Source organism: Rhincodon typus, chromosome 9 (assembly GCF_021869965.1).
Source record: "Rhincodon typus isolate 14 chromosome 9, sRhiTyp1.1, whole genome shotgun sequence".
In the NCBI taxonomy this organism is placed as follows: domain Eukaryota; kingdom Metazoa; phylum Chordata; class Chondrichthyes; order Orectolobiformes; family Rhincodontidae; genus Rhincodon; species Rhincodon typus.
The window spans coordinates 29840687-29864143 of NC_063340.1; the positions used below are offsets into that span (position 1 = coordinate 29840687).

The window sequence follows — 23457 nt, forward strand, 5'->3', positions numbered from 1 at the left end:
ACCTCAGACTCCATTTTCAAGGAATTATGAACCTGTACTCCAAGGTATCTGTTCAGCAATACTCCCCATTAAGTGTGTAAGTCCTGCTCGGATTTGTCTCAAATTTATCTAAATTAAACTCCATCTGTCACTCTTTCGCACATTGGCCCATCTGATCACGATCCCGTTGTACTGCGGTCACCTTATTGGCTCTGACACCTTTAACCTTTAATTTTACTGACCCAGCCAGACCAACTGTATGTTTCCAACATTTTCTGTTTATTTTAGATAAATAACGAAAGCTTCTAAGCTTGCACTGAATTGCATATTATTTCAAAATTTAGTCAAGAGATACAATAAGTTACACTGGCTTTATGGAGTACGACTTTTGTATTCTATTCACTTCTGCTCACGTCAGCTTTTCTACAGCAAAGCACCTGAAACAACTACTGCAAAACTGCAGGTGGCAAACCGTAAGCTACTGCGTAATTGATCTACTTAATCATATTACCCAGATGCCCAGTGCAGCGTGACGCTGAACGGCAGTCTACGTGTATTGGGGAGTGAAGTACAGAACAATATTGGAGTCTAGGCTCAGACGTTTCACGTATGGAAGGAGTAAATCGGTAGTGTAAGCGGTGACGCTGTCTCCCGTATCCAAACATAAGGTTTTTCATACGGCGAGGGGCGTGCGGAGGCGCGCGCAATCTTCCAGGGCTTTTGGACCGGTTCGCCGAAGCTCGAGCCAAGCGAGCTTGTCCTGGTGTAGGTTGTAACTGTGGTTGAGGCAAGCTTTGGGCCGTACGACTCTCGGCCTCCATGTCACATTGGAGTTACATTCCATTCGGGAATGTGAACAGGAACTTCAGTTCGGAATAACCGTTCACTCCTCCGTACTGCCACTCCCCTGCAAACATACTATTTTTCTAACCACTCCCCAGGGCCTTGACGGTGTTTCCAAGATTGCAGGAGCGGCTTTTCCTGATGCGCCTCAAGTTTCCGATGCTGTCACTCGCTTAGGAACGCATTGGTTAGGCTTGTATTGATTTGCAGCTGCAGCCCCAGCAGGATGTTCGCAGCGGTGGAGGAGGGTTCGGTGCTGTGCAGCGATTCCAGTATCCTCTGCATGTCCTGGAAGGGCCGCGTGCCCAAAAGCGAGAAGGAAAAGCCTGTTTGTCGTCGACGGTGCTACGAGGAAGGCTGGTTAGCGATTGGTAATGGCAGAGGAGTGGTCGGTGTGACTTTCACTGCTAGTCACTGCAAGAGGGAACGCAATACCCCGCAGAGGATCAACTTTAACCTGCGAGGCCACAACAGCGAGGTGAGACTTTAAAGAAGTGCATTCGCTCATTAGCGACTGCTATTGGATCTTATCTAAACCGCCATCATGTAGGACCAATGCACAGATTCAGCTGATGAAAGGACATTGATGAAAGCTAGACTGATATTTCAAATGTTAAGGATTATTTTTAGGTGCCTTTTCAAATGTACGTTCCCTTCACTTGCAGGCAAACAACTTTAATTTACTTAAGGGTTTATTTATCCCATAACTTCGCTTTTAATTAGAGGAATTTGAATTATTGGCAAAATTTAAATTTGGTATTCCCCTCTTCAGTTTCTGGAGGTAAGTGGTGGGAAATCCTTTGGAAGAGATAAACATAATGTTGATACTCATGTGGAGCAGAACTCCAAGGACACTGTCAACCTTTTCTTAAAAAAAAATCAAGTCCCGAGCAAGCTTAGAACGATTTCAAGTTTACGAGATAGGAATTATTGTCCTGATCGACAAATTTCTCGTTCGGGCTATCAAAAGATATTGATAATTGCTGTAGAACCTTTGCTGGCTGTGGTTTTCTATATGATGGTCTCTTTATTATAAGCCTGCTGTAAAATGAAGTTTCTCCAGCATCTGCAGTTCCTACTATCTCTGATTTCATTTTACTTTGTCGTGTTGCCTTATCCTAAATTATTAGTGTTTTATATAAAATTACAGTCGCTGAAAGTGAAGTTAAAGTCCAAATTTAGTCTCCAGTTGATCAGATAGCACCTTAAATGGCAAAAGTTTTTCTTTTTAGCCTGTTTGAATTTTTGTCTTCTAACGCACCTTTTCGCAACATTGTCTGTAACTATACAGCAGAAAATAGGGGAGTTACAGAATAACTGAAAGTTTCCTGTGGGTACAGTTGACTGCGGTCTGACCAAGTGAATGTGACATTGGATAATAATATCTGGTAATTGAATTGTGGTAGTGATCAGTGTGATTGCTTGCATTTGTATGAAAATAAAGAAGTGCATTCGCTCATTAGCGACTGCTATTGGATCTTATCTAAACCGCTATCATGTTGTAGGACCAACTTTTTTTGTAGTAATATGTTGCCCTGGTTGTGCCTTTCTGAACATTAAGAGATTGATTGGATTTTATGATGTAGCTGTTGTAACACTGTTAGAAATTTGTCTTCTGGCTATGAATTTAGATTGCTTGATGTTTTGTTTTGGTATGTATTGAAAATGTGTACAAGGTAATCAATGTTCCCTAGCAGACACTCTCAGTTTCATGTAAACATAATTTTTAAAGCATCATGGCATCATTTGAAAACTTTGATAATTGACAAGTTAGGGAGCACAGTAAACTGTAGAAGTGGGGAGAAACAAGTTAACAATGTAAGAGATTAAGTGAACAGACAAAACTGTAGCAGATGAAGTTAGGTTTGTTTGGGAAGTGTGGGCTCATTTACTTTAGATTTGGGAAAGAGACAAGCTGCTGTTCAGGAGCAAAATGGTTGAGATGTCCATGTGCCCAGGTCCAAATAATGCTCAATAGCTTGAGACTGAAATGCAGAGCATAATGTATGCTTCTGGTGTACAGAACTCTAATCAGACACCAATTAATCCTGCATTCAGTTTTGGGCACTGAACCCAAAGGGTTTTGTAGATATTTTTAATTGACCTGTTCAGGTGTGTTAAGATATGCTTCTGAAGCAGGTGGGACTTGAACTTAGGTTTTGTGGCCCAGATGTAGGACCACTACTATTGTGCCACAAGGGCCCATAATATACGCTGTATGTGATTCTTGGAAGGAGAATGGTGCAGGTTCACCAGAGTTATAGAATACTTAGTGTGTAAGCAGGCCGTTTGGCCTGTCAAGTCCACTTGAGTCCCTGAAGAGCATCCCACCGAAATCTACCCCACTATCCTATCCCTGTAACCCTGCATTTCCCATGGCTAATCCACCTAGCACACTATGGGCATGTAGGCATGGTCAATCCACCTAACCTGGACGTCTTTGGACTGTGGGAACACACCAGAGCACCCAGTGGAAACGCACAGAGACACCAGCAGAATGTACAAACTCCACATAGACAGTCACCTGAGGGTGTAATTGACCCCAGGACCCTGGCATTGTGAGGCAGCAGTGCTGACCACTGAGACACCGTACCACCCATTGTGTGGTGTTTCAGTGGTTAAGATATATGACAAGGCTGCAGAAGTTTGGTTTCTGTATCCTTGAATTTTTATGGTGGGGTGGGTGGGGTAATCTGATTGCTATTAAAATAGTAGAGGGATTTGATAGGTTTAAAAGAAACTTTTTCTGCTGCAGGAATTTAAAGCAGGGTTTGGGATCAATCTTAATCTGCACTACTAGAAGAGGTGGTGGAAGTGGGCACATTGAAGACATTTAAGAGGCACCTAGATGGGTACGTGAATAGGAAGGGAATAGAGGGATGCAGATCAAAAAGTGGCAGGTTTTTTTAGATTAATTAGGGCATGATGGTTGGCACAGGCTTGGAGGGCTAACGGGCCTGTTCCTGTGCTGTACTTTTTCATTTGTTACATTTTATAAAAGGCTTTTTGAGAGTATAGTCAGGGTGCAATTTTTTGGTAATGGAAATCTGGCTTCCACTAAATGAGTCAATAAACATAGAATCAATATAGTGTGGAAACAGGACCTTCGGCCCAACAAGTCCACACCAACCCACAGAGCATCCCACCCAGACCCATCCCCCTATAACCCACCTAATCTACACATCCCTGAACACTACAGGCAATTTAGCATGGCCAATCCACCTAGCCTGCCCATCTTTGGACTTTGGGAGGAAACCGGAGCGCCTGGAGGAAACCCACGCAGACACTAGGTGAATGTGCAAACTCCACACAGACAGTCACCCGAGGGTGGAATCGAGCCCGGGTCCCTGACGCTGTGAGGCAGCAATGCTAACCACTGAACTACTATGCCGCCCCAAGAACAGAATTTCTATTATCTCGCTGCATAGATTATTCTCATTTTAATAAATGTAATCACAGAAAATTGACTTAAATTTGCATTAGCAGTTCATATGCATACCGTAAGTTTTCATTTCTTTTACTAATTCTTTTTCCTGGTAGAATTTTAATTTAATAGAATCCCTGCAGTGTGGAAACAATCCACAACGACTCTCCAAAGAGCATCCCACCCAGATTCACCCCCTACCTTATCCCTGAAACCCTGCACTTCCCATGGCTAATCCATCTAACCTACACATCTTGGGTCTGTGGGAGGAAACCCACAGAGACATGGAGAATGTGCAAACTTCACACAGGCTGTCATCCAAGACTGGAATTGAACCTGGGTCCCAGGCTAACCACCGAGCCACCATGCTGCCCAATTAATAGTTACAGATGCATCTTGTGGCAAAAATCCTACACTTAACATTTTATACACAAGAAAGTGTCTTTGCATTCATTTTTTTTTAAGATCAGGGATTTCTGTATTTATTTTACCCCCATGAGTATTTTGATTCTGTTTATTCCTTGTATGATGGAAAACATCTCTGTCAAACTTTAACTCAAGGTGAACAGCCCAAATTGTTGTAGCCTTATCTTGAAAGTCTCACCTGTGGTTTCATTATGGAAAATCTGTATTCCATTTTCTGTAGAGCTCCTAAATGACTGCAGATACTTGGGGCTCATGTTCGTTTGTGAATTGGTATGGTTGGTGGGAAGTGTTCTTCCTGATTTCCATTGACTCCAGTTTTGCTGAACGCCTTGATGATCCAATTTGTCAAATATTGACTTGAAGTCCTAGACAGTAACTTTTACCATACCTCTGAAATTCAGCTGTTTTGTCCAAGCATTGTGGCCCTGGCGGATCCCAAAGTGGATATTGTTCAGGTTATTGTGGGTAAATATTGCTTGATGGCTTTTCATAACCCTTGCAAGTCTTAAGTTACAGCCAGAATGTTCAAATCTGAAATGAGGAAATCCTTCTATGCACAAAAATCATGGACCCTAGAGAAACAGAAGGAGGTCATTCAGTACTTTGAGGCCATGCTTTTGTACCTGTTGGTGGGTCGTTAAAGTCTGCTGCAGAAGCTGCCATCTCCAAGAGAAACTCCTAGCCTATGGAATTGCAACTTACACACATTTTATAAGACTTTATAATCTCTGGGATGGGTTGCAAACAATTGGCTATCTGCAAGGCAAGCTTTGTCTGGAGGCTGACTGTCCACCTTCCCCACATTCCCTGGAGATGCTTGGTCACATGACTCTCACAATATTGAACCCAACTGTCTTTTGAATTTGTGATTTTTAAACAGCAGAGAGTTAAAAGGTCACCGCTGCTCCACACGACATCTAATCTATTGATACCCAAGTCCAATAAATGAAAAAGCTTCTGGGCCTGTTAAAAGCAGCTAAAACTTGTATCTATGCTCTATCAAACCAGCAAAATAAAAGTTACATTGCAGGAAATATCCTTCAGAATTTGAAAGAGATTTTTAAAGAGAAGAAACTGCCTTTAATTCTTTACCTGCTAGCTGGTCAATATACTTCACAAAGGCATTCAATTTTAGACTTTTGGACTCTACCAGTTTAATACTTGATTTAAAGATATAGCTCAGCCACTTTTTCTTTTGTACTGAAGTTGTTAGTAGTTAAACAATTTCTATATTTTCTGATTGTTTTATTTGTATGAGTGCTTGTATTGCCATTCATTCCCCTGCCCCACATACATGTCTGTCTGTGAAATAAACCTGACTTGTGGTTTTTAAATTTACTGCAATGTTGGGGTCCTTGCATAGACAGAATCCACAAATGGAGGGAATATTTTTATTTTGGGGGAGAAAAAAGGACAAAATTAGATCACAGCCTACTTAGCGACACAAAGAAAGACCCTATGACCCATCACATCTGTGTCAGTCAAAAACAACAATTAACTGTACGAATCCAATTTTCCAGCACTTGGCCCACAGCCTTTTGCCTTGACATTGCAAGTGCATATCTACATACTTCCTAAATGTTAGGAGGGTTTCTACCTCTACCACTCTTACAGGCAGTGAGTTCCAGATTCCCACCACTCTCTCCGGGGGGGGAAAACATTTTTCTGGAGATCTCCTGTAAACTTTCTGCCACTTACCTTTAAAACAGGGGTAGGACTTGTACATTTAATGGTAGGGCCTTGGGGTAATCTTGTAGAAAAGAGGGACCTAGGGGTTCAGGTGCATAATTCTTTGAACTTTGCTTCACATAGACACGGGCTTTAAAGAAAAATGGTATTTTTAACACTTGCCTTCGTTGTTCAGTCCTTTGGGTCTAGGAGTTGATGCGTCATATTGAGGTTGTACAAGACATTGGTGAGGCCTTTTCTGGAGTATTGTGCCCAGCTCTGGTTGCCCTCTTGTAGGAACGGTAATATTAAGATGGAGAGGGTTCAGAAAATACTTACCAAGATGTTGCCGGGTATGGAAGGTTTGAGTTGTCCCTGCCTATTTCGCTTCTCCTTCGATCTTTTACTGGCGTGTAGGAGGTTGAGAGGTGACCTTATAGAGGTTTATAAAATCACGAGTGGTGTAGATAAGGTTAATGGAAGGTGTCTTTTCCCTAGGATGGAGAATTTCAAGACTAGGGGGCATATTTTAAAATTTTAAAGAGATTTAAAAATGACATGAAGGACAAATTTTGTTACACAGAGGGTAGTTTGTGTGTGGAATGAACTTGTTAAGGAAGTGTTGGATGGGGCACAGTTAATGTTTAAAAGACATTTTGATAAGATTTGGAGGAACATGGGCCAGGAGCGGGCAAGTGGGACTAGTTTAGTTTGAGGTTATATTCAGCATGGGCTGGTTGGACCATAGGGTCTGTTTCCATAAGACTCTGTAACTCTCTGATAGTCTTCAAGCATCTATTTGTTTTAATCCCACGATCCAGCACTTGGCCTGTAGCCTTATATGCTGGTGTTTCAAGTGCTCATCCAAATATGACTAAATTGTCTGGAGGATTCATGCCTGTACCACCCTTTTTAAGGCACTGAGTTCCAGATACTCACCAGCCTCTGCCTGCTTGCTTGCCTATCTCCTTCTGATAATGGTAACCCTTTCCTCTTTGACTACATTTCCTTAAGCTGCAGGATGACCATGTCTGAAAACTTGCTATCCACTTATCGCTCGGCCTTCTGATGCATTGCAGTGCCTTCAGCTGATGCTAAAGCTGTGAAACCTGGCACTTGAACTGATCAAACTGGAGACACTTTTCTGTAGAAGTAGTCATCCAGATTGCTAGAGCTTCTAAGACTTCCCATATGCTGCAGGCTGTGCTGAGCTCTGCCGCAATACCTAGTCCTAGCCTTAATCTTACTTCCTGTACATTAACTTTACTCTGCTTATTGGAATAATAGTTGTCTAGAGTACTTGTGCGATGGTAAGAAGTTGAAGAGTGTAGAAGTATGAAAGGATATTGGTATCCTTGTCCATAAAACCAAAAAAAAGGGGATACGAGTAAGCCGTTGAGCCCCTTGAGCTTGCTCCACCATTCAATAGGATTGTTGCTGATCTGAAATTCCTCGTCCACTTTCCTGCCTTTTCCCTGTAACCTATGGTTTCTCTGATCAAGAATCTGTCTGACTGTGCCTCATCTCTTTATGGCAAGGAGTTAAAGACACTTAACCCTCAGGGAATTCTGCCTCATCTCAGTCTTAAATTGGCACCCTTTTATTCTGCATTTATGCCCTTGGATGTAGACTCTCCCATGAGGGAAATCATCTTGGCATTTAATCCATCAAGCCCTTCAAGAATTCTACAGGCTTCAATGAGATTACTTTTATTCTTCTATTGAGTAGAGTCCCAATCTGTTTAACTTTTGCTCATAAGACTGTCCTGTTACAGGGATCATCCTAATGACCCTTCTCTGAACTGCTTTTAAGGAAAGATATTATTTAATTGAATTAGGGGACCAAAACTGCTCACAGTTCTCCAGATGTGATCTCACGAGCATGTTGTACAGTTGCAGTAAAACTTCCCTGGTCTTATTCTCCAATCCCTTAAAATAAAGGCCAACATTCCATTAGCCATCCTGATTACCAGCTACACCAGCTATTTTACTAGCCGCGTCTTTTAAGACCTTCAAATAAAGTCCCTGAAGACTGAGGACTTGACCGCCGACAGTTCCAAACAGTTTTGTTCAGTAGCCCTTAACTGGTGAATTTAATTTTCTTAAGTTGCTCCTTCCTTTCAATTTCAATTTCCATTTATGGTTATTTCTGTGATGTTATTTGTATCCCCATCAGTGAAGACTGATGCAAAGTATGTGTTCAGTTCATTTGCAATTTGTTATTTTCCATTGCTAATTCCAAAACACTTTTTTTTTAGGAACAATACTAACTTTAACTCTGCAAAGTTCTTAGAGAAATTTTACCATTTGTTTATTTCAAACTACTCTTCTCTTGTACTGTGCTTTTCTGTCCTTATTAATAGAACATAGAACAGTACTGCACAGTACAGGCCCTTTGGCCCATGATGTTGTGCCGACCTATTATCCTACTAAGGTCAAATTACTCTGCATACCCTACGTTTTACTATCGTCCATGTGCCTATTCAAGAGTCGCTTAAAAGTCTCTAAAATATTTGACTCCACTACCACTACCGGCAGCGCATTCCCCACACACACCACTCTCTGTAAAGAACGTACCTCTGACATCTCCCCATACCTTCCTCCAATCACCTTAAAATTATGCCCCCTCAGAATAGTCATTTCTGCCCTGGGAAAAAGTCTCTGGCTATCCACTCTATTCTATGCCTCTCATCATCTTGTACATCTCTATCAAGTCACCTCTCATCCTTCTTAGCTCCAATGAACAAAGCCCTAGCTCCCTGAACCTTTCCTCATAAGACCTGCCCTCCAGTCCAGGCAGCATCCTGATAAATCTCCTGTGCACCCACTCTAAAGCTTCCACATCCTTCCTACAATGAGGTGACCAGAACTGAACACAATATTCCAAGTGTGCTCTAACCAGGGTATAATAGACCTGCAGCATAACCTCATGGCTCTTAAACTCAATTCCCCTGCCAATGAAAGCCAACACACCATACGCCTTCTTTACAACCCTATCAACTTGGGTCGCAACTTTGAAGGATCTATGGACATGGACCCCAAGATCCCCCTGTTCCTTCACACTGCCAAGAATTCTGCCATTAATTCTGTATTCTGCATTCAAATTCGACCTTCCAAAATGAATCACTTCACACTTTTCTGGGTTGAATTCCATCTGCCACTTCTTTACCCAGCTCTGCATCCTGCCAATGTCCCGTTGCAACCTACAACAACCCTCTACGCTGTCCACAACTCCTCCAACCTTCGTGTCATCAGCAAACTTAGTAACCCACCCATTTCCTCATCCAAGTCATTTATAAAGATCACAAAGAGCAGAGGTCCCAGAACAGATCCCTGTGGAACACCACTGGTCACCCAGCTCCAGGCTGAATACTTTCCATCTGCTATTGACGACATGACTGATGTTGAAGTTAGGCATAGATGTTTGATTACTCTCGGTCAAGTCAGAATAAGGAGGCGGGGGGAAGTGTTGGGTATTCTAAAAGGCATTAGGGTGGATAAGTCCCCAGGTCCGGATGGGATCTATCCCAGGCTACTGAGGGAAGCGAGAGAGGAAATAGCTGGGGCCTTAACAGATATCTTTGCAGCATCCTTGAGCACAAGTGAGATCCCGGAGGACTGGAGAATTGGTAATGTTGTCCCCTTGTTTAAGAAGGGTAGCAAGGATAATCCAGGTAATTATAGACCGGTGAGCCTGATGTCAGTGGTGGGGTAGCTGCTGGAGAAGGTACTGAGGGATAGGATCAATTTACATTTGGAAGAAAATGGGCTTATTAGTGATAGGCAGCATGGTTTTATGCAGGGAAGGTCATGGCTTAACAACTTGATCGAATTCTTTGAGGAAGTGTCAAAAGTCGATAGATGAGGGAAGGGCTTTAGAATTCATATCCATGGACTTCAGTAAGGCGTTTGATAAGGTTCCCCATGGTAGGCTGATGGATAAAGTGAAGTCGCATGGGGTCCAGGGTGTACTAGCTAGATGGATAGAGAACTGACTGGGCAACAGGAGACAGAGTTGTCGTGGAAGGGAGTTTCACAAAATGGAGAACTGTGACCAATGGATCCGTGTTGTGACCACTGTTGTTTGTGATATACATGAATGATCTGGAAGATGGTATAGGTGGTCTGATTAGCAAGTTTGCAGATGACACTAAGCTTGGTGGAGTAGCAGATAGTGAAGGGGACTGTCGGAGAATGCAGCAGAATATAGATAGATTGGAGAGTTGGGCGGAGAAATGGCAGATGGAGTTCAATCCAGGCAAATGTGAGGTGATGCATTTTGGAAGATCCAATTCAAGAGTGAACTATACAGTAAATGGAAAAGCCCTGGGGAAAATTGATGCGCAGAGAGATCTGGATGTTCAGGTCCATTGTACCCTGAAGGTGGCAACGCAGGTGGACAGAATGGTCAAGAAGACATACGGCATGCTTTCATTCATCGGACGGGATATTGAGTACCAGAGTTGGCAGGTCATGTTACAGTTGTATAGGACTTTGGTTCGACCACATTTGGAATACTGTGTACAGTTCTGGTCGCCACGTTACCAAAAGGACGTGGATGCTTTGGAGAGGGTGCAGAGGAGGTTCACCAGGATGTTGCCTGTTATGGAGGACGCTAGCTATGAAGAGAGGTTGAGTAGCTTAGATTATTTACATTAGAAAGACGGAGGTTGAGGGGGGACCTGATGGAGGTCTACAAAATCATGAGAGGTATAGACAGGGTGGATAGCAAGAAGCTTTTTCCCAGAGTGGGTGACTCAATTACTAGGGGTCATGATTTCAAGGTGAGAGGGGAAAAGTTTAAGGGAGATATGCAGAGGGTGGAGGGTGCCTGGAACGCGTTGCCAGCGGAGGTGGTAGAGGTGGGCACGATAGCGTCATTTAAGATGTATCTCGACAGATACATGAATGGGCAGGGAGCAGAGGGATACAGATCCTTGGAAAATAGGTGACAGGTTTAGATAGAGGATCTGGATCGACGCAGGCTTGGAGGGCCGAAGGGCCTGTTCCTGTGCTGTAATGTTCTTCAAGAGACCCAACAACACTCCCTCTTGGTCTCAACGTGCCCTAGCATATTAGCATGCTCCACACTAATCTCGCTATCCTCCATATTCTCATCCTGGGTGGATACTGATGCAAAGTACTCATTTAGAATCTTGCCCACATCCTCTGCCTCCAAGCGCAAGTTCCCTCCTTTATCCTTGAGTGATCCTACCTTCTCCCTAGTTATCCTCTTGTTTTTAATCTATAGAATGACTTGGCATTCTCTTTATGTCTACTTGCCAAGGACATTTCTGGCCCCTTCCTGCTCTCCTAATTCCCTGCTCAAATTCTTTCCTGCTTTCTTTATATTCATCATGGGGGCCCTGTACAATTTTAGCTTCCTAAACCTTAAATATGCTGCTTTTTTTTTTTCCTTTTTGACTACATTAACAACCTCCCTTGTCATCCTTTGCCATCCTTGACCTTCCTCCTTACTGGAACATGCTGGTCCTGAACTCTGATCAGCTGGTCTTTAAAACAATTCCCACATATCAAATGTGGATTTGGTTGATAACAGCTCCTGCCAATTAACACTCCCTCACTCCTGCGTAATACTGACGTAATTTGTCCTTCCCCAATTTAGTAACTTCCCACAATGTCATGATTTATCCTTATTCACTGTTTCCAAAATGCTCTTCCACTGAAAGGTCAGTCACCTGGCCAGGCTCATTAGCCAATACAAGGCCCAGCATGACCCCCTCCCATAGCTGGACTTTTCACATACTGGGAGAGAATTTCTTAGGTACATCCAAGGGAGTTTCTTGAAACGCTTCAGAAACATAAAGGAACTAGGTCAGACTTGTGTTGGGTTTGAAAGAATTAAACACAGCAACTTTGATAGATAGGTGACAGCGTTAAAGAAGGAAAAGACGTAGGATCTTAGAGATGTTATTCTGCTGAAGGAGTTTTAAAAACTTTCACTTCCAGAAGTGATAAAACCTCATGTTGAGGAACAGAAAGTTAAAACAGTGAGAAGAACTACAGAGATGTCAGGTGAATACACATTAGTGCATAAATTGAAATCTAGCTTCCGACAGCAATTTCACTCCGTGAGGGATAGAAACGAGGAAAGAGGGAGATCCTTCAATGAAAAACAAAAAGTAGGTCACACTGGGAACAGTTTGCCACATGTGCAAAAGGAAGACCCAGTGGGTGGAAAAGAGGTGAAAGACCTCCAGGTGTTTTCAGTGCAATAAGGTGGAACACACAAAGTCATAGTGCTGGTGGTTTAAAAAAGGCACTGGGAAAAGAATGTGATAAAAGCAGCTAAACCAGTGGGATTAGTTGAGGTTGTGAAGGAAACCTCAAGAGAAGTTGAGGAGCTACGGGAGAGTACACAACCTAGTCACGGGCTGGAAAGTAACATAGTGCCTGATCTTTTCAAAGATTTCACCTGTGTGGGTAAGGATAACTCGGGTAGAACGGGGGAGTAGGTAAAGGAAATAACATATTTAAGACATGGGAGTTGGTCAATCTTTAATAGTAAGAGATGAAAATATTTGCACTCCTTCTGAAATATTGTCTGAGAGTGTGATAATCTGTGGACTAAATGGAGAGAGAATTAGTGTTCCCTTGTGTGAGATAAGGCTAGAAAGGCCAATCAAGGCTTGGGAAATGATAGTGGTAGTGATTGAAAATTTGGCTATTCCAGGAATACTGTTTGTTGTTGGAAATGATATAGCTGGATCACAGGTGGGAATGATGCCCATTGTAATGGAGAAGCTGAAAGAAAACCAGGAACTGAGGAGCTAAAAGAAAAATACCCTGGAATTTTTCTGGACTGTGTGGTGACAAGATCCCACAGCCATAAGGTAAAACAGGATGGGAAAACAAAAGAGAGAGATGAAGGAGTTGAGGTCCAGTCAGCTGGATGAAACTGTTTGATGAAATGGTAAAGGAAAAACCTAAGCAGGTAGAGGATTAGGTAGAGGTGCTTACTTCTGAAAGATTAAATGCCTTATGAAGTGGAGGTTGATCTCCCTTTGATAATTAAAACTGAAACACCTAGAAAGGGGCGCCTTGCCCTATAATCTGTTAAGAGGTGTGTGAGAAGGGGTGTAATCTGTTTTTTCAGTAATTTCTAGTGGTTAAGTAAAATAAACCTCTGAAACTCACTTTACAGTCAACAAGTAACTATCTTATTTATTTATTTATTTATCTATCTAACTCTAACAGTGAACAAATTAACTAAATAATGAACAAAATGAACAAACCCCTTCTAACTACTAACTATTCCTGAATAAAACAAGATTCTAACTGTATGCTATTCCAATAAATACAAGTCCCACTTTTTAAAACAAAAATAATAGAAATAGAATTTAGTCTCTTGAAATTACAACCAGGCTACGTGTCTTCTGGAATGTTCTGTGCTTTTTCTGGTGAACGTTCTGTCAGGAATGCCTTCTCTGTCAAATTCTTCTGTCAGGAATATTACCTGGTTGTGCTGTAGGTATCTTTGATTTAGATGGTGCTTTCTCTAAAACTTAGAGAAGACTGTGAGAGCTAGTGATTCTCTTGAGAGCTGTTAACTCTTGCAGATGGCTGTTCACTCTCTGGTCTTTGCCTAACTGCCCCTTCTTTTGTCCCCTTGATGACATATCAATATTTCTTATAATAGGACTGGTGCTATGTCGTCAAAAACATCAGATTTAAATTTAGAGACAACACAGTGTGGAGATGGAGGAATACAGCAGGACACACAGCATTAGAGGAACAGGAAAGCTGACATTTTGGGTTGGGACCCTTCTTCAGAAATGGGGGAGGGGGAAAGGAGCTTTGAAATAAATAGAGAGAGGAGAGGAGGGGTGGGTCTGGGGAAGGTAGGTGGGATGGTGATAGGTGAGTGCAGGAAGGCAGTGATGGGGATTGGTCAGTGAGGTGGGAGGAGCGGATAGGCGGGAGAGAAGACGGACAGGTCAGGGAGGTGGGGATGAGAGGGAGGGTTGGTCATGGGATGAGGCCGGGGATGGGGAGATTTTGAAGCTAGTAAAGTCCACATTGAGACCATTGGGTTGTAGGCTCCCAAGGTGGAATATGAGGTGCTGCTCCTCCAGTTTCCAGGTGGCATCATTGTGACACTGGAGGCCCAGGATGGACATGTCATCCAGGGAATGGGAGTGGGAGTTGAAGTGGTTCGCGACTGGAAGATGTTGTCGTTTGTCACGAACCGAGCGCAGGTGCTCTACAAAGCAGTCTCCGAGCCTCCGCTTGGTCTTACCGATGTCGAGGAGGCCATATCGGGAGCAGCGGATGCAATAGACCACATTCCCTGGATGACGTGTCACAACAACGCCACCCGGAAACTGCAGGAGCAACACCTCATATTCTGCCTACAACTCAATGGTCTCAATGTGGACTTTACTAGCTTCAAAATCTCCCCACCCCCAGCCTCATCCCATGACCAACCCTCCTTCTCATCCCCTCCTCCTTTAATTGTCTGTCTTCTCTCCTGCCTATCTGCTCCCCCCACCTCACTGACCAATTCCCACCGCTGCCTATCTGCACTCACCTATCACCATCCCACCTACCTTCCCCAGCCCCACCCCTCCTCTATTTATTTCAGAGCTCCCTTCCCCCTCCCCCATTTCTGAAGACGGGTCCCGACCCAAAACGTCAGCTTCCCTGTTCCTCTGATGCTGCCTGGCCTGCTGTGTTCCTCCAGCTCCACACTGTTATCTCTGACTCCAACACCGGCAGTTCTTATTGTCTCTAAGATTGAAATTTAACTTTTTTGGTATCCGGGTGCCTGGTTCAAATTAATTGGCTAAATTCAAAACTGTTGTCTTAATAACAAAATTGCTGGTTGGCCTACTGACAGTGCAGCTTTTTGATACAAATGCTTTGATTCGGATGCTCTGTGCACCTGCACACCCACAACCTGCTATCCAGAGCCGTCCTTTTTGAATCACTAAGCATAGAAAAAGCACACTATCTTTTAATGGGACCACACACTGCTTTCTCCCCTAGTATTTTACAAACAAATTCTAACGACCTGCCTTCTAATCCACTTGTACTGTAACCATCTTTGCAACATTCATAGTCCCATGTCTTCTGATTCAGGTTCTAAGCTCCTCTGCCTTACCTATGGTACTCCTTGCATTGAAATAAACACACTTCAGCCCATTCGACCCATCGTGTTCATTTAGCTGTCTCTGTCTGTCCTTCCTTTCCAACTTACTGGTCCTAACATCTACTTTACTCTTATCACTCCACTTGCTGACCTACTGCTCTGGTTCTCAGCTAATATTTATTTTTTGCTCTTTTTATATTCTGTAAAGTCTTCTGACTTGCATCATATGTTTTTATTTAAATTTGATAATGTCTTTAACTCTTTAAGCTGATCACTGTAGGTCCTCCCCAACAATTCTTCTTTCTAATTGGAATGTATTTGTTCTGTCTGTTGTAAGATATTGCTCTGCCACTGCACCTGAATGACTTACCCCTTAACCTAATTTGTCAATTCATTTTAACATGCTATATTTTTGTGCCCCCAATTGTCCTTATTTAAGTTAAAATGCCAGTTGAGGGTCTGCTCCTTTGTTCCTTAATATAAAATTATATTATATTGTGATTGCTACTTCCTGAGAGTAACTTCACCGTTAATAAATGCTGTCTTGTTGTATAGTATCAAATCTAGTATAGCCTGTTGTCTGCTTGGTCCCAGAATTTGCTGTTCTGTGATGAATGGAGAGCCACAAGGATCAATGCTGGGACTACAGTTATTTATGCTACATACTAATAACTTGGTTGGTAGAATGATCAGGAGATCCAAGAATTCTTAAGCTGGAAGTGTAAGGCATTTTTGCACGTCAAATGACCGCTCTCAGAACAGAAAAGGCAGGCTACAGGCGACTGCAGGTAGAGGTCCAAAAACAAACTGTGACATAAAGGACAGGTGGTGGGTAGAGAAAGCACCAGAAGCCCAACATGTGGCTTACAACCATGATGCGCATGGTTTCTTCTGTGCTGTCAAGACCACATATGGACCCAACTGCCTCACTGCTGGCCAAGGACAGAGTGACTCTTATCAAAGATAAAGAAAACATCAAACAATGCTCAAGGGGAGCATTTCAGACACCTCTTCAACCAAGGCTCTGTTGTTGATCTGAGCATCCTTGAATGCACGCTGCACCACATGAGTTTGGTAATACCCCAGCCCTGCACGAAGTAGAGAAGGCCATCCACCAGCATATGAACAACAAGGCTGCTGAAGCAGACAACATCCTCGCTGAGGTACTGAAATGTGGAGGCAAAGAGCCCCTGCTACAGGTATATGCCCTTGCCTGCCTTATCTGGAAGGGGGACAACATCCTGGGGGAGGTGATGGCCTAGTGGTATTATCGCTGGACTGTTAGTCCAGAGATCCAGATAATGTTCTGGGGAGCCAGGTTCGAATCCCACCATGGCAGATGGTGGAATTTGAATTCCATAATTATCTGGAATTAAGAATCTAATGATGACTGGGAAAGAGGGTTTCCTTTTCATGGGGCACTGGCATCAGTTCTGGGACAGGAGGGATCTGTACCGCTGGGATGGACTCTGCCTGAACGGGGCCGGGTCCAGTGTTCTGGCGAAAAGGGTAAGTAGCGTGGTTAATTGGACTTTAAACTAGTAAGTAGAGGGGAAGGGAGAAGTGAGCGTAGAGGGAGATTAACAATTAATGTAAGGCAAAGCAGCAGGTTAGCAGGTGACGAGGACGCTTCAACTCCATTGAAAATTAGGAAAAAAGTTAAAGGGAAGGAGAACTCCAGAGCTGTTAGTAATGGAGGTAATAGGACTCAAGAAGAAGGTGCAAAAACTGGCATAAGGGCACTTTATCTGAATGCTCGGAGCATTCGAAACAAGGTGGATGAGTTGATGGTGCAAATCATGGCAAATGGGTATGATTTAGCGCCGATTACAGAGACGTGGTTACAGGATGGTCATGACTGGGAGTTAGATATCCAGGGGTATCAAACTATTCGGAAGGACAGACAGGAAGGTAAGGGAGGTGGTGTTGCTCTGATTTTTAAGGATGATATCAGGGCGGTAGTGAGAGATGATATAGGTTCTACTGAACAAAACGTTGAATCCATTTGGGTGGAAATTAGGAATAGCAGGCAGAAGAAGTCACTGATAGGTGTGGTCACCAAATAATGACGTCGTGGTGGGGCGGGCAATAAACATAGAAATAGCTAATGCATGTAAAAATGGTACAGCAATTATCATGGGGGATTTTAATCTACATATCGATTGGTCAAACCAGGTTGGTCATGGCAGCCTTGAGGAGGGGTTCATAGAATGCATCCGCGATAATTTCCTTGAACAATATGTAATGGAACCTACAAGGGAGCAAGCTATCTTAGATCTAGTCCTGTGTAATGAGACGGGAATAATTAATGACAGTTAGGGATCCTCTCGGAAGGAGCGATCACAGTATGGTCGAATTTAAAATACAGATAGGTACTGGATTTAACCTTCTCACGCTCTATGTCCTGTGCTTAAACAAAGGAGAATATGAAGGAATGAGGGAGGAGTTAGCTAAGGTAGAATGGGAGCAAAAACTTTATGGTGGGTCAATTGAGGAAGAGTGGAGGACTTTCAAAACGATTTTTCACAGTGCTCAGCAGAAGTATATTCCAGTGATAAGGAAGAACTGTAGGAAAAGAGAGAGCCAGCCATGGATGTCTAAGGAAATAAAGGAAAGTATCAGATTGAAAAAAAAATGCAAAAAAGCAAAGAGTAGTGGGAAACTAGTAGACTGGGAAATCTTTAAAGGCCAACAGAAAGCCACAAAAAAAGTTATAAAGAAAAGTAAGATAGATTATGAGAGTAATCTAGCTCGGAATATAAAAACAGGCAGTAAAAGTTTTCTATAAATATGAAATCGTAAGAGTGGCGAAGGTAAGCATTGGTCCTTTAGAGGATGAGACGGCCAATTTAATAACTGGAAATGAGGAAATAGCCGAGACATTAAACAGTCATTTCGCGTTGGTCTTCACAGTGGAAGACACAAATAACATGCCAAAAACTAATGGCAAGAAGGTTATAGCAGGTGAGGACCTAGAAACTATCATTATCACTGAAGAGGCAGCACTGGGCAAGCTAATGGGGCTAAAGGTAGACAAGCCTCCTGGCCCTGATGAAATGCATCCCAGGGTACTAAAAGAGGTAATGGGGGAAATAGCAAATGCACTAGTAATTATTTACCAAAATTCACTGGACTCTGGGGTGGTTCCCGCAGGTTGTAAAACAGCCAATGTGACGCCACTGTTTAAAAAAGGAAGTAGCCAAAAAGCAGGTAACTATAGGCCAGTTAGCTTAACTTTGGTAGTGGGGAAAATGCTTGAATCTATCATTAAGGAAGAAATAGCAAGACATCTGGATATAAATTGTCCCATTGGGAACACCCAGCATGGGTTCATGAAGGGTAGGTCATGTTTAACAAATTTGGTGGAATTCTTTGAGGCCATTACTTGCATGGTGGACAATGGGGAACCTGTGGATGTGGTGTATCTGGATTTCCAGAAGGCATTTGACAAGGTGGCACACCAAAGGCTGCTACATAAGATGAAGTTGCACGGTATTACAGGTAATGTATTGGCATGGATAGAGGATTGGTTGACCAGTAGAAAGCAAAGAGTAGGGGTAAATGGGTGTTTTTCTGGTTGGCGGTCAGTGGCTAGTGGTGTGCCTCAGGGATCAGTGTTGGGACTGCAATTGTTTACAATTTACATAGATGATTTGGAGTTGGGGACTAAGTGCTGTGTGTCAAAATTTGCAGATGACAGTAAGGTGAGTGGTAGAACAAAGTGTGCAGAAGACACTGAAAGTCTGCAGAGGGATATAGATAGCCTCAGTGAGTGGGCAAAGGTCTGGCAGATGGAGTACAATGTTGATAAGTGTGAGGTCATCTATTTTGGTAGGAATAACAGGAAAATGGACTATGTTTTAAATGGTAAAAAATTGCAGCACGCTGCTGTGCAGAGGGACTTGGGCGTCCTTGTGTGTGAATCGCTAGAAGTAGGATTGCAGGTGCAGCACGTAATTAAAAAGGCAAATGGAATTTTGTCTGTCATTGCTAGAGGGATGGAGTTTAAAAACATGGAGGCTATGCTGCAGCTGTATAGGGTCCTGGTGAGGCCACACCTGGAGTACTGTGTGCAGTTTTGGTCTCCTTACTTGAGAAGGGATATACTAGCACTGGAGGGGGTGCAGAGGAGATTCACTCGGTTGATTCCAGAGTTGAGAGGGTTGGATTATGAGGAGAGTCTGACTAGACTGGGATTATACTCATTGGAATTCAGAAAGATGAGGGGAGATCTTGTAGAAACATATAAGGTTATGAAGGGCATAGATAAGGTGGAGGCAGGGAGGTTGTTTCTGCTAGCAGGTGAAACTAGGACTAGAGGGCCTTGCCTCAAACTAAAGGGAAGCAGATGTAGGACTGAGGTCAGGAGGACCTTCTTCACCCAAAGGGTTGTGAATCTGTGGAATTCCCTGCCCAGTGAAGTGGTTGAAGCTACCTTGCTGAATGTTTTTAAGGCAAGGCTAGATAAAATTTTGAACAGTAAGGGAATTAAGGGTTATGGTGAGTGGGTGGGTAAGTGGAGCTGAGTTTCAAAAGGATCAGCCATGCCATTATTAAATGGCGGGGCAGGTTCGAGGGGCCAGATGGCCTCCTCCTGCTCTTAGTTCTTATGTTCTTGTTATGACTGAATCCATTGTCGATTGTTGGAAAAACCCATTTGGTTCACTAACATCCTTTAGGGAAGGAAACTGCCATTCTTACCTGGTCTGGCCTACATGTGACTCCAGACCCACAGCAATGTGGTTGACTCTGAACTGCCCTCTGGGCAATTAGAGATGAGCAATAAATGCTGCCGAGCTAGCGATGCCCTCATCCCATGAATGAATAAAGAAAAAAACCCAAGATGCCACAGTCGTGTTCTTTTTTTTTGAAAAATGCACAAGTCTGACTGTGGTAACTATAGGGGAATCTCCCTGCTGTTGACAGTTGGAAAAGTCATTGCCAAGGTCTTCCTCAACCACCTCCTCCCTGTGTCTGAGGAATTCCTCCCGGAATCACACTATGGCTGTCAGCCGTGGAGATGCACAATGGGCATGATTTTCACCGCGCGACAGCTGCAGAAGAAATGCAGAGAAAAGAACCTACCTGTGGACATGGGCTTCGACCTTACAAAGGCCCTTTGACACTGTCAATCAGGAAGCATTATGGAGTGTCCTTCTCCACTTTGGTTGCACCTTGAAGATTGTCCATCCTTTACCTGCTCCACGACGACATGGAAGTCATGGTTATGACAAATGGCTCCACCAGTGACCCATTCCTTGTTCGGACTGGTGTCATGAAAAGCTGTGTTATTGCCCCAGCACTGTTATGGAGTCATTAGAGTCTCTCAGCACAGAAACAGACCCTTCAGTCCAACCAGTCCATGCCAAACATAATCCCAAACTAATCTAGTGCCACCTGCCTGCTCCTGGCCAATATCCATCCAAATCTTTCCTTTCATGTACTTATCCAAATGTCTTTCAAATGCTATAATTGTACCCTCTTCCATTACTTCCTTAGGAAGTTCATTCCACACGTGAGTCACCCTCTGTTTAAAAAAAAGTTTGCCCTTCACGTCTTTTTAAAATCTCTCTCCTTTCACCTTAAAATTGTGCCCTCAAGTCTTGAAATCCCCATCCTAGGGAAAAGACACCTACCATTAACCATATTTATACCCCTCATGATTTTATGAATTTCTAGAATGTTACCTCTCAACCTGCTACATTCTGGTGAAAAAAGCCCCAGGCAATCCAGCCTTTCCTTACAACTCAAACCTTCCATACAAGGCAACATCCTGGTAAATCTCTTCTGAACTCTCTTCAGCTTAATATCCTTCCTCTAACTGGGTGACCAGAGCTCGACACAGTATTCCAGAAGAGGCCTCACCAATGTCCTATATAGCCTCAGCATAATGTCCCAACTCCTATACTCAAAGTACTGAGCAATGAAGGCAAGCGTGCTAAACATCTTTGTTTTTTAAACCACCCTGGCTGTATGTGACACAAACTTCAAAGAGTTATGTACCTGAACCCCTAGGTCCCTTTGTTCTACAACACTACCCAAGGCCCTACCGTCAATTGTATAAATCTACCCCTGTTTGTTATACCAAAATGCAATACCTTGTGGATCCAGATTTGAACTCCATCTGCCATTTTATTAGCCCATTGACCCATTTGATTAAGATCCCTTGGTCATTCCAGAAAACCTCCTTCACTGCCTACTGTGCCACAAATTTTGCTGTTGTCCGCAAACTTACTAACCATGCCTACTATATTCTCATCCAGATCATTTGCATAAATGACAAACAGAAGAGGACCCAGAACTCATCCCTGTGGAACACCGCTGATGACAGGCCTCCAGTCTGAAAAACAACCCTCCACTGCCACTCTGTCTCCTGCTGTAAAGCCAGTTATGTATTCAACTGGCAAACTCACCTTGAATCCTGTGTGACCTAACTTTACTAATTAGTCTGCCATGTAGAACCTTGTTAAAGGCTACGTTGCTGTAATAGTTCACCTCGCTGCTGACAAGCTTCCTGCTGGAGTGGAGCCAAGTTTCAGAACCTGCAGGGAATTTTTCAACGTCTGCCAAATTATTCAAGCCAAAACCAAAGACCACCACCCCCCCCCCCCCCCCCACCCCGCAACCAGTGTCATCGAGCTGCAGTATGCAGATGATGTTTGTGTATCTGTGATCTCCGAGGATGTACTCCAGACCATCGTCGACACCTTTACAGAGGCATATGAGAGTGTGGGTCTCACCCTGAACATCTGCAAGATGAATGTCCTCCACCAACCTGGCCTGGCATTGTGGAGCAAACCACTGATCGTGAAGGCCTTAGAGAATGTTGAGCATTTCCAATATCTAGGTAGTGTCCTGTTGGCCAAAGCAGCTATTGATGAACAGATCCAGCGCAGCCTTCAGCCACCTGAGGAAAAGGGGGTTCAAGGGCAATATCAGATCTGTCACCAAGATCATGATTTACAGAGATGTGGAGTGTCTACAGCAGACACCTTGAGGCAAGGTGCACAGAGCTGTACCGCCAACACAGCCTGCGCAAGATCCTGCAAATCCACTAGGAAGACAGATGTGCCAACAGTAGCCTCCTTGACCAGGTCAACATCTCCAGCGTTGAGGCACTGATTACCCTTGACTGGCTATGATGGGCTGGGCACGTTGTCTGCATGGCTGACATGAGACTCCCCCAAGCAGGTGCTCTACTCCATTTTCAAAATCGAGCCTCAGGTAGACAGAGGAAGTGCTTCAGTGATACCCACAAGGCCTCACTGGCAAAGTGCTGCATTCCAACAGATATCTGGGAATCACTGCCCAAGACCGTCCAAAGTGGAGGAGGAACATCAGGGAAGGCATCGAGCACCTTGAGACTTGATGTTGGGGGAAAGTGGAAGCTGGGTGAAAACCGTGAAAGGAGTGTGCTGCCATACCAACACTCCACCTATCCCTTCCCGTGACCACCTTTTGCCCCAAGTGTAACAGAGCCTGTGGTAGCTGCATTGGTCTGTACAGCCACCTTACGGTCTCACCAAGAGTGGAAGAGAGTCATCCTTGTCTGTGAGGGTCGCCGATGAAATCAATGAAAAATGGTGGAAGTGAATGTGCATTTGCTTAGTTTCCAAATGACACAAAAATAGGGGTGAAGACAAGTAGTGAGGATGACAAGAATCTGTACAGGGATATAACTGAATGAGCAAAACTTTGGCAGATGGCAAATAATGGGGGAAAATGTGAGGTTATGTGCTTTGGCAGGGAGGGTCATTCATCCCTGGTCATTGATCCCTCTGGTAAGGGGAAAAGCCCCTTTCTCTCTGTGCTGGTCATAATTTTAAACATCTCGATCATGTTTCTCCTCGGGCTCCTTTGCTCCAGGGAAAACAGCCCCAGTCTATTCGGCCTCTCTTCTTGTTTAAAACTGTTAAATCCAGGCAAATCCTCGTAAATCTTCTCTGCATCCTCCAGTGGATTCCAAAACAACGCACATTCTCTAGTTGTCACCTAACCAACATTTT

General features: G+C 43.6%; 1 protein-coding gene across 1 annotated transcript in view; it reads left to right on the plus strand.

Moving 5' to 3' along the window:
* Positions 1 to 361: 361 nt before the first annotated feature.
* LOC109918713 (tubby-related protein 4-like) overlaps positions 362 to 23457 on the plus strand; it is a 576781-nt gene continuing 553685 nt past the window's right edge. The window contains exon 1 of the mRNA XM_048600969.1: positions 362 to 1300. Coding sequence (XP_048456926.1) covers positions 1049 to 1300 — 252 coding nt within the window. The 5' untranslated portion in view covers positions 362 to 1048. The remainder of the gene's footprint in view (positions 1301 to 23457) is intronic.